Raw genomic sequence first — 11,940 nt, 5'->3', positions numbered from 1 at the left:
TTCTTCTGTTTATGTGGTACTGAGGAATCGAACCAAGGGTTTCATGCATGCTAGGCAAGCACTGTGCCACTAAGCCACCTTCCTAGCCCCTTCATAGAACTTTTAAAATGCATTTTAATGTAAAAAACAGATGCCAGATATACCCCATCCCTCTGTCCAACCCATATAGAGTACATGCTTGGTGGGCAGTTGAACAGGTGAAGGAGCACATCCATCTTTGCTCAGGCTTGCCATGGGGCCTTTCCTCCAGGCGGGGTTCTGGGCACATGGCAATTCTGGTCCTTAATGTCCAAAGGCAACCCGAGTCCGTTTAGTGCCACTGACCTTGGGAAGATGATGGTGGAGAAGGTGGAAGTAAGGCTGACTCCACACACCACCACAAACAGTGTCTGCACAGTTCAGGAACAAACAAGACAAAGTGTGGAGTAGAAGACTGTGGGTAAAAGGAACAGAGGAAGTATGAAGGAATTTGTACATTTGCTTTATGATTTTTGCATTTCTTCTCACAGAGCTGCAATTTCATATATACATATAATTTTTTTGTGGTCAGACATGGGGCTTGAACTCAGGGCTTGGCACTGTTCCTGAACTCTTTTGCTCAAGGCTAGTGCTCTACGACTTTGAGCCATAACACCACTTCCAGTTTTGAGTGATTAATTGAAGAGTCTCGCAGCCTGCCTGGGCTGGCTTTGAACCACAATTCTCAGATCTCAGCCTCCTGAGTAGCTAAGGATTAGAGGCGTGAGCTAACAGAGCCTGCCTAATTTCATAAGTTTTATGAATGAAAGACTAGGCTTCATTGGTAGGAATGAATCAACTCTTTGACTAACAAACCTCTCATCAAACATTCACCTCAGGAGGGCCAGGCCTACCCTGGGAACAAAGTGCACAAAACCAGCTGGGACAGTCATGGAGTTTCCATCTTGAAGTGCACTGGAACACAGCTGCCTGTTGAGCAGCGCCACAGAGGCCCTGATGTGGTGGCCTGGCCCCTCCCCCTGCATGGGTCATGTCCCTGTTCTCTGCCATGCCCCCCACCCCCAACCAGTCCAGCATTCCCTTTGCCCTTCTGCTTCAGGCTACTCAAATCTAGTAGTCACAGTTTTATCCTAAATGGAAAGGGCTGGAAAATGGTCTTCTAGTCAAATTTCCCTCTTGTTTTTTCCCAAAAGAAAGGGTTTCTTTTTTTTTTTTTGGCCAGTCCTGGGCCTTGGACTCAGGGCCTGAGCACTGTCCCTGGCTTCTTCCCGCTCAAGGCTAGCACTCTGCCACTTGAGCCACAGCACCCGCTTCTGGCCGTTTTTTCTGTATATGTGGTGCTGGGTAATCGAACCTAGGGCCATGTGTATCCGAGGCAGGCACTCTTGCCACTAGGCTACATCCCCAGCCCAAAAGAAAGGGTTTCTATCTCAACATTTCTATCCTCTTGGGCATCCTCATGAGAATGACTTTCAGGCTGAGGCTATGGAGCCAGGGTGGACATGTGGGGGAGGGGAGGCGTGGGCTCAGGCCTGACCAAAAAAAGGCCTTCATCATGGTAAGCAACTGCAGTTCAGGGCCAGAAAAGACTCATCCTCCAAGTAGGAAAAAGGCCCTGGGTGGTAGCGAGGTGTGGTATGAGAATATCTAATACTTTCTCTGAAGAGCCAGAAGAAAGTCAAGGACAACAAACACTCCTTTTTGCTTGGGCACAATACTTTTTTTTTTCTTTTGTATAGAAAAGGATGCCTGAGCTGGAAGCCAGGGTGACTTTCACAGAACAGGTTTTTGTTGAAGGATAACCTAAAATGAAAGAGAATGGCTAGGCACCAGTGGCTCATGCCTGTAATCCTAGCTACCCAAGAGGCTGAGATCTGAGGATCATGGTTCAAAACCAGCCCAGCAGGAAAGTCTGTGAGACTCTTAGCTCCAATAAATTGCCAAAATAAAGCCAGAAGTGACGCTGTGGCTCAAGTGGTAGAGTGTTAGCTTTGAGCAAAAGAAGCTCAGGGACAGTGCCTATACCCTGAGTTCAAGCCCCAGGACCAAAAAAAAGTAGCATTCATTTTCTCTAAGAGAAAAACAAGTAAAACCCTAATAACTCTGAAGATGGTTAGCTACATTAACCAGTATTCCAAATTCTATTAATGCCAAAGTAAAGCTGGGCATAGCTGCCACTATTAGGAGGGGGTGGGGCAGAAATACTTCAGATTTTGTGTTTTTAAAGTTGATTCACCTAAGACCAGACTAGTGACTTCTGGCTAAGAAAGCTGGCAAAGAGTTGATGCTGAATGCCTTCACAAATGTAAGAGCCATTAATTAGAGAAAGAGCACGAAGCTCAGTGGCCTTCCTTTGAAATAATGAGGGCGTAGGGGAACCAGGTTAGACTGTTGTATTCAGTATGGCTTCACAGAAGAGAACAGACATCAAAGAGGCAAGGCTATTGTGTCCTTATTTAAACATCCTATGCCTAAACCTCACCTCACGCCTTTCTTTCAGGTGTCTGGCTCTCAGCTGCCTTTGAATCTGGTTTTTGATGTTGCAGATAGAGGCTGTCTAGCTTCTGTATATCATCTGTAAGACCCTTTCTAAGATCTTCATTGTTTCTCAGAAATTCCTTTACCATTTCCAGTTGAGTTAAGATCTGCAAGAGAAGATCATACAAAGCACAGCTTAGGATAATTTTTTTTATAGCAGACATAATTCAAATGACAAACTTTAGCAGCTTCAAGACTGGCATGTGGGCTGGGGAACAACCAAGTGGCATAGGGCATGCTGAGCATGCGTGAAGCCCTGGGTTTCATTCCCAGCATCCGCTTGCCCTCTGCAACCTGAAGACCTATTCCTGCTCCTGTCCGTCAAGAAACCCCAGCTACAAGAATCTGTACAGATAGCTGGGTTCTGGTGGCTCACACCTGTAATTCTAGCTACTCAAGAGGCTGACATCTGAGGATCACAGCTTCAAGTCAGCCCAGGCAGGAAAGTCTGTGAGACTCATCTCCAATAAACAACAAAAAAAGCCAAGAAGCAGAACTGCTAGTAGACCACTAGTTTTGAGCAAAAGCAGCTCAGGGATAGCGCCCTAAGTTCAAGCCCCAAGATCAGCACATACACACACACACAGACATGTGCATGCATGGGTGTGCGTGCACACACACAGAATCTGTATACATAGAAAATCAGAAGGAAAAAAAAAACACATTTAAAAAACACCACCACACCTGATGTGGTATCATCTTGTTTCCTCATGTGTTTCTACTGCATTTACCCAAGAAGGTTTCATCTTACACACTCTTATCTGCAAGCATGCATATGTATGATATAAAATGGAACCTTTTCACTTTGAGTACACTGTACATTTATTGGTTATACACACAAAATTAACAGTAACAAATGTAAAAGCACAAAATTCAAATCTGCACAGTAGATGCTAAAAAATCAGTTCTCTTCCAAATTCTTTTCCTAGCCTCTCTCCCTAGAGGTGACATAATGAACTACTCTTCCTCAGAGATCCCATACATTTACCCAAGAGTATGTGTGTGGACTTCATCTTTTCTTCATCCATTTGCTTGTTCGGCTGCCAGCACTATTCCTTAAGTCAGCCTGGCTTTGTTGTCTGTGTTTGTGTGTGTATGTGCCTAAACTTGAACTCAGAGCCTGAGCACTGTCCCTTAGAGGTTTTGCTCAAGGTTGAAGCTCTACCACTTGAGCCAGAGTTTCACTTCCAGCTTTTTGCTGGTTGACTGGAGACAAGAGAGTCTTATACTTTCCTGACTGGGCTGGCTTCGAATTGAGATCCTCAGACCTCAGCTTCCCACGTAGCAAAGATTATAGGTATGAACCGCTGGCACTTGGCAGCCTAGATTTTTGCTGGACATTTTGGAGATGGAGCCTTGTGGACTTTTCTGCCTCAAATTGTATATTTACCAGTCTCCACATCGCAAGTAACTGGGATTAAAACACTCTTCCCAGCCAATCTCATTGTTTTGGGTCTTTTTTTGAAAATCAGCATAGGGGCTGGGAATATGGCCTAGTGGTAGAGAGCTTGCTTCGCATGCATGAAGCCCTGGGTTCCGTTCCTCAGCACCACATATACAAAAAAAAGCCAGAAGTGGCACTGTGGCTCAAGTGGTAGAGTGCTAGCCTTGAGCAAAAAGAAGCCAGGGACAGTGCTCAGACCCTGAGTTCAAGCCCCAGAACTGGCAAATTAAAAAAAAAAAGAATGGAGAAGGCCAGAATATGATAAATTATACAAATCTCTAGGTGCTTACACAGTGAGACCAAAGGAAGATACTCTTAGGAGAGGAACACAGAGGTGCAACTCCTATGTGCATCTGATCATGCTAAATAATATTTATTGAAATGAACTCTAGGAAATAGAAACAAGATGTCTTTTTCTTTTGTACTACTTTTGTTTTCTTTTCAAAATGTTAGTCTTGTGTATTTATTTATATGTCTCTGGAAGTGTAAGGAGAGGCACAGGAATGGAAGGACAAAGGGTGAACAAATGCAGCAACTCACTGGATGCTATGTGGAAAATGAACTATACAACTTGTGGGTGGGAATGGCAGGGAAAAACCGGGAAAGAGGGAGGGAAGGTGTGACACTGTCCAAAAAGAAATGTACTCTTTATCAGACCTATGTAACTAAAACCCATCTGTACATCACCTTTATAACAATAAAAACTAAAAATTAAAAAAATAAACTAGCATTTGTCTTCTTTCTTCTTTTTTTTCTTTTTTTTTTTTTTTTTTTTGGCCAGTCCTGGGCCTTGGACTCAGGGCCTGAGCACTGTCCCTGGCTTGTTCCCGCTCAAGGCTAGCACTCTGCCACTTGAGCCACAGCGCCGCGTCTGGCCGTTTTCTGTATATGTGGTGCTGAGGAATCGAACCTAGGGCCTCGTGTATCCGAGGCAGGCACTCTTGCCACTAGGCTATATCCCCAGCCCTGTCTTCTTTCTTAAAACGTAAATAATGGTATGCTTTGCAATTAATGGCCTTTTACATTCACTGAAATGTGGCCTTATTGAGTCCTCTGACTTTGGAGACTTAACTCCAAAGCACCTACCTAGATAATCTGTATGATACTGATCTGCCAGAATATATCATGTCCCAAAGATGTGGAAAGCCAGCCTTCAACTTATTTGGGATAAAATACTAATCAATCTCAATATCTCTCTATCTTTTTTTAGTGGCAGTGCTAGAACTTGAACTCAGGACCTTGTGCTCTTACTCAGCTTCTTTTCATTCACAGCTGGTGCTCTATCACTTGAGTAACTCCTTTAGTCTAGCATTTTGATGGTTAATTGGAGTTTGCAGGATTTTCTGCCCAGGCTGGCTTCAAATCACATTTCTCCAGGTCTTAGTCTCCTGAGTAGCTAGGATTACTGGTGTGAGCTACTGGTGCCAGGCGCTAACATACATTCTGATTAGCTGAAATAAGAGGAGAAATGCTGTGGTCTGCTGGAGAGAAAGCATGACAAGTGGGAACTTATCAACTCTGTACAGACTCTGTGATCCGGGGGACGGCCAGTTAACCCCTATGTGTCCCCTGTGAAGCAGATAATGAGCTACTAGATCTGCAGCACAGCACAAGCAAAGCCTCTGGAGCAGAACAAGGAGACTGACCAAATCCAACACCCCAGTGCCAGTTCCTTGGGGCTGTGGTTTCACCTGTATAGCAGGTGATATGTTCAGATGAGTGTTAGACTCTCTTCCAGCTCACAAAGGCGAGACTTCTGGCTTGGGTTGGTTGCTACACATATTTTGCTCCTTCTTCCAGAGAAGTGAAGCTCACTTGAGAGAGAAACAAGCAATTAACGATATGGGGGCACCGAGCCTTGTTTCTCAGCTGCCTTCCCTTTCTCGATCCTGCTTCTAATAGAAGTAGGAGGAAGGAAGGGTCTAATGACATTTTAAAACACAGTAGATACAACATGCAGATTTAGAAGAGATGCTTTAACATGCTAAGGCCATTATTTAAAGTTTTTTTAAAAAAGAGTAGAAGCTGGGCACTGGTGGTTCATATCTGTAGTTGTAGCTACTTAGGAGGCTGAGATCTGAGGATCATGGTTTGAAGCTAGCCTGGGCAAGAAAGACTGTGAGACTTTTATCCCCAACTAACTACCAAAAAAAGCTAGAAGTGGAGCCATGGCTCAGTGGTAGAGCACAGGCCATGAGCGAAACAGCTTAGGAGCAGTACCCAGGCTCTGAGTCCAAGCCCAGGACTGGCACATAATGGGACAAAGCAACAACAAAAAACTGGTTTATTTACCAGGAAGGAGTGGGATGCAATGAATGAAATGCACACTTTGTATTAAACAAATACTCTGTGTTAAAAGAGGAAACAGGCAAACCCACTTGCTTTAGACAAAAGAGGAATGATGGTAAAAGGACAAGTCCTCGATTTCCTGGTGATTGAAAATTCTAACTTAGCCAGGTCTGGAATCTTTCGAATCTTATTACAACAGAATTTTACAACTGTCCATTTCTTTTCTTTCCCTTCCTCCCTCCCTGCACCCCCACCCCCGTCTTTCTTTTTTGATGCTGGTCCTGGGACTTGAACTCAGGGCCTGGGTGTTGTTCCTGGGTGTTGTTCCTGGGTTACACGCTTAAAGCCAGTGCTCTTCCACCTGAGCCACAGCTCCATTTCTGGAGCTAAAAGTCTCCTGAGTAGCCAGGATTATACGTACGAGTGACAGACACCTGGCAACTATCAGTTTCTTTTAGGCCTTGCTTGTAACAAAGAGGACTCAAGCCTCTGCTATTCCTTTTCAGGTGTGAGACCTTTAGTAGCTTTGCAGGTCCTAAGAGAGAAACCTTAATGGTCTTCTAGTCCCTCCCTCCTCCTTCCAATCTCATGCCATGTCCATGTTTTGTATCAGGCCACTAAGACCCATCAGCTTCCACAAAGCCTCTAGGCTCTGCTCCCACAGGCTGCCTTCCCTTATACAACCACAAGAGCTTTCTGCTTCTTTTGTCCCGTGGCTATGCATCTAATTCCCAGTTGTGACAAAAGTTTACTTCCTAAATGTTGCATGTGTTCCAATTGATCTTTCTGGCTTAAGAACTTATGGGTCCTTCCTGCTTTTAAGAATAAGCCCTTGGTATGGCGCAGAAAATCTCCCAAAATATGGCTTGGATACACTGTACCACATTCCTATCTGACCATATTTCCTGGACTCACTTGGTTATTGGACAGGCCCACACTAGACTCCATACTGTTCCAAGAGTTGTTTCCCTCTGCCCAAAGTGCCCTTTTCCCCTGCTAATTTGCTGAAACCTTACTGAATATGAGTTTCAGCTCCATGGAACCCTTCTTTATTTTTTGGTAATTCCTCTGAGAGGCCCAGGATCCTCCTCCTTCCTACATCTTGTTCCGACTCTTGTTATAGTCTTTACCTCATTATTCTATTTTACAACACACGTTAGACCCTCAAGCGCTTAGTTAAAGGAAAATGTCTGTCATAATATCCATCTGTGCCAAAAGCATATTCACTTTTGGAAATTACTTGACTTGTAGATCAGAAATCTAATTGGCTCTGGGTCTAAACTGGCTCTTCCTCCTTCTGGTACCTCTCTTTTTTTTTTGCCAGTCCTGGGGCTTGGACTCAGGGCCTGAGCACTATCCCTGGCTTCTTTTTGCTCAAGGCTAGCACTCTGCCACTTGAGCCACAGTGCCACTTCTGGCCGTTTTCTGTATATGTGGTGCTGGGGAATCGAACCCAGGGCCTCATGTATACGAGACAAGCACTCTTGCCACTAGGCCATACCCCCAACCCCCTTCTGGTACCTCTCTTTCCTCACTCACATTGAGGGTCCAATCCGTGCCCTTACCTCGTTGGGCCACACCTCTTCTTCTTCTGCTTGAAGACACATCTCCTGCAGTTTTTCCTTTAGTAATTCCATTTCGATTTCATGGACTTGGCTCCCACTCAGGTAACTCCCTAGTTCACATTCACACCCATCCCGCTGATCTTCCTCAGGAATGTAAACGGCCCAGTCTGAGGTCAACAGCTATGGGAAGATTGCATAAATATATGGAGTTATTCATTCTTTAAATGTATTATTTTTAGTGCTGAGGATGGAACATAAGACCTTGCACAAGCTGGGCAAGTGCTCTACCATTGAGCTACATCCTCAGCCCACAGAATGGCCTCCAAGGTCAAGACATTCCAATGTTGATAAACTAAACACTGTTAACTGGATCCATGTTAGCCATTACTACACAAAAGCTTATTAGCTCAACAGAATTCCAGACCTCCTACTGGCATTCTTTCCCTTGTTTATGTTCTAAACTTTAGTGTAGACTTGGGGAATGTGGCTCAGTGGTCCATCATGTGCCTAGCATGTGTGAAGCCCTGGGTTTCATCCCCAGCACCACAAGATAATAATATAAAGGCTGGAGATGTGGCTCAGTGATAGAGTGGTTGCCTAGAATGGGTTCTAGGCATGGTTTCAATCCCAACATTGTAACGTAAATAATAATTTAAAAACTTTTAGTTTAAGCCAGGTCCTGGTGGCTCACGTCTATAATCCTAGCTACTCAGGAAGCTGAGATCTGAGGATCATGGTTTGAAGCCAGCCTGGGCAGAAAAGTTCCTGTAAGACTCTTATCTCCAATTAATCACTCCAAAATCAGAAATGACGCTGTGGGGCTCAAGTGATAGAGAGCTAGCTTTGAGCACAAAGAGGCTCAGGGACAGCACCCAGGCCCTGAGTTCAACCCCACAACTGAACTTTTAGTTTAAATCTAGTAAATGTCCCATGTTGGACTGCTTGTTTATCATATCATCCCTAGTTCATCATCCCTAGTTCTATATGCCAGGACTGTTAAATATGATTTTTTTTACCTGTTCTATTCTGGAGTATGCTGCCACAATCTCTGGGATATTCTTAAATTCTCTCAGAAAATTTTGGATCTTCATCTGAAAATCTGTAAGCCACATAGATGACACTTTCATGTCTGAAGAGTGCATGATCTCATTACGACATTTAATCACCTACAGAAAGACAAAAAGATAAAGCCTTCAAAACAGCGATCTTGTGACTTCAATTAAAAACCAGAAAGCCAGGCACTGGTGACTCATGCCTGTAATCCTAACTACTCAGGAGGCTGAGTTCTAAGGATCATGGCTCAAAGTCAGCCTGGGCAGGAAAGTCAGTGAGACTCTTATCTCCAATTAATCACCAAAAAACCTGGAAGTGAAGCTGTGGCTCGAAGTAGTAGAGCACTAGCTTTGAGCAAAAAGGCTGAGAGACAGGCACCTAGGCACTGAGTTCAAGCAGGAGGAGGCAGGAGGCAGGAGGGAGGAGGGAGGAGGAAGAAGAGGAGAAGGAGGAGGAAGAGGAGGGGAAGGAGGAGAAGAAGAAGAAAAAAAAACCATAGAGGGCTTTGGCAAATATAAAATCACCAAGCATGGTCTCCAGGTGAGAAGAGCTACCGTTTTCTTGAGTCCACTGTATAATCTGGCATAGAGAACAGTGTAGCTTGTAGAATCCAGCCCCCAAGTCAGACTTCTGTTAAATTGCATCCTGTTCAGAGAACATATACCACAAAGTAAAGTCCTCCTGCATCAGAAACCGAAATGCTTTCAAGAGAAACTTGACACTAGCCATATGCAACAGTCGGGAAAACAGAAGAGGTGGAACGGAGACAACTGGAGACTGAATTTCTCCCAAAAGGGGGCAGTTTTGTAATTAACTTGTGACCTGTTACTGTGGAAGCTATGTGAGTCTAGAGCCTTCTGCTATGTATTACAGGGCCTTCAGAGTTCTCAAGAAAAGTTGGAAATTCTGATGTTTATGACAATTAAAAAAACTGAAAACACCAGGCAGTACAAATAAAACATGATTGTTAAGTCAGATTCTGGCCACAGAATAAAGTACTGTGAATTCTTTAAAGGTATGTTCAACCCAGAGCCACGTGAATAAGAAGTTAACCAGGGTAGGAAATGTTAATAAAACAGCTATATATTGTGGCACCCACCTGTAATCTTAGCACTTGACAGTCTGAGGCAAGAGGATTGTGAGTTTCAGATCAGCCTGGGCAATATTATTTTGTTTCAAAAAAAGGAAAGAAAAAAATTCAAAATAAGTTTACAACTACCCTTTGCCCTTGAAATGTCTTATCCGGTTAGATATTTCACATTCCCTCCAAATCCCTTAACTTAAAACAGGCTTCAAAGACGTAAGTATTTTGGCTCTGGATATATTGTCCATAGGAGGAAGTAGACAAAGTAAAAAAAAATATTTTGTGTGTGTGTGTATGTGTGCATGTGTGCATTGGTTCTGCTGGTCCTGGGGCTTTGAACTCAGGCTCAGGGCCTACACACTGTCCCTTTTTTGCTTTTTTGAGCTTTTGTGCTCAGGGCTAGCACTCTACCACTTGAGCCACAGCTCTACTTCTGTCTTTTATGGTGATAATTAGAGATTAGTCTCACACTTTCCTGGCTTGAGCCACCAGCGCCTGGCAAAAAAAAAAAAAAATATATATATATATATATATATATATACACACACACACACATATACACACATGTATATACATTTTCATGTATATGTGCACATGTATATGTATATATATATTTTAATAAATATTTATAAATAAATAAAATACACATATGTAGTTTTTACATGGAATTCCGGGAAATTGAGTCAAGGAAGTTTTCTGTTGTGGAAAACACAGTGACAAAAACATCAACTTTTGCTTACATTTTATGAAAAATAGTGCTATCACATAAAACACAACTCACAGTCTTCCACATTCAAAGGGGCAAGCACTGTCTCTGTGGGGTCACAAAGGATCTTCAATCTTTCCACCTGCTGTCATGCTGGCAAAATGTCATTTTTCTCTACATATTATAAATAACCCAAGGATTCTATAGGCACTTTTTAGTGCCTCTCAGAGTAATAAATGTGGTAAGTTTTCCTCTCCCACAGGCAATCTGAGAAGCATAGTAATCTATTCTGACAGTGTTCTGCATTCCTGCCCATATTTTCTTCAGTTCTACATCATTTGGTCTTGTAATTTTGTATCCAATGAACGTCTGAAGGGCAGGATTCAAATGCTGGTGCACATAGGCAGATAGGCAGATAGGCAGATATGCAGGCAGGCAGGCAGGCAGGCAGGCAGGCAGGCAGGCAGGCAGGCAGGCACGCACGCACGCGCACACACACACAGGACAGAATAATGCTCTGGCTGTTTGGTTATTAGTAGTACTGGAGTGGGAACCCAGGGCCTTATGCATGCTATAGAAGCACAGTAGCACTGAGACATACCTCTCTCCCGCTTTAATACAGAAAATTTTCTGTTTTAGTGCAAAAATTACTTTGTTTCTGTTTGTGGAAGAACCAGCAAGTGGCCCAGTAACAAATTTCCAGGAAACTTGCATTATGAACCATAGGTTCTTCCTTAGTTCTTGGCTGAATTCATACTGAGCTTCTTGGGCATCACAGCAGGTGCACACTATGAGCCCCATGAGTCTCCTTAGCGATACCAACTTTGGAATGAATCTCTCACTGTCTGTCTGTCTGTCTCTCTCTCTCTCTGCATACCACCATTCTGGGAGCTACTGTCCTAGGCCTGCATGGTTGCCTTAACTCACAGGGTTTGTGACCACTGGCCCTCCCTGTAGCCAACTCCGTGCATGGCTTGCCATCTGACTTCTCTTACCTCTGTGACTTTCTTCCGATCAAGCACAAAGTGATCGCAGGAGTTGATGAGACTCAAAAGAGCAACAGCATCACACTCTTCAGGTCCTCGTTTGTCTGCCAGTCCTCGAGGCATGAAGGCCTATAGAAGGGGGAGGTATGAGGGGCACCTGATTCTCCTCCAACTCTAGGAGCTGGAGAGGCAGTGACTCATTTATTCCTCAAAGGATGATGGAAAGTCACTTACCCACCCAAAGGCTACATGGTAGAGTGATGAGTTCAAAATGCAAGTAGGGAAAATAGTGTCAT

The 11,940-nt window shown here is 43.8% G+C and overlaps 1 protein-coding gene across 4 annotated transcripts in view; it reads right to left on the bottom strand.

The window, feature by feature from the left end:
* Positions 1-11,940, bottom strand: part of C28HXorf38 (chromosome 28 CXorf38 homolog) — a 15,786-nt gene continuing 3,846 nt past the window's right edge. Inside the window, exons 3-7 of one of the 4 annotated variants that reach the window (XM_048336509.1) lie at positions 11,654-11,773; positions 8,832-8,981; positions 7,816-7,995; positions 2,462-2,624; positions 1-433 (exon numbers count right to left, since the gene is read on the bottom strand). In XM_048336509.1, coding sequence (XP_048192466.1) covers positions 2,463-2,624; positions 7,816-7,995; positions 8,832-8,981; positions 11,654-11,773 — 612 coding nt within the window. In that variant the 3' untranslated portion in view covers positions 1-433; position 2,462. Of the gene's footprint in view, positions 434-1,969; positions 2,625-7,815; positions 7,996-8,831; positions 8,982-11,653; positions 11,774-11,940 lie in introns of those variants that run through there. The other 3 variants (XM_048336512.1, XM_048336511.1, XM_048336510.1) reach the window with 3 other exon arrangements.

Source organism: Perognathus longimembris, chromosome 28, assembly GCF_023159225.1.
Source record: "Perognathus longimembris pacificus isolate PPM17 chromosome 28, ASM2315922v1, whole genome shotgun sequence".
Taxonomy (NCBI): Eukaryota; Metazoa; Chordata; class Mammalia; order Rodentia; family Heteromyidae; genus Perognathus; species Perognathus longimembris.
Note: the sequence above shows the minus strand (reverse complement) of the source record. Positions and strands in the feature narration are given on the sequence as shown.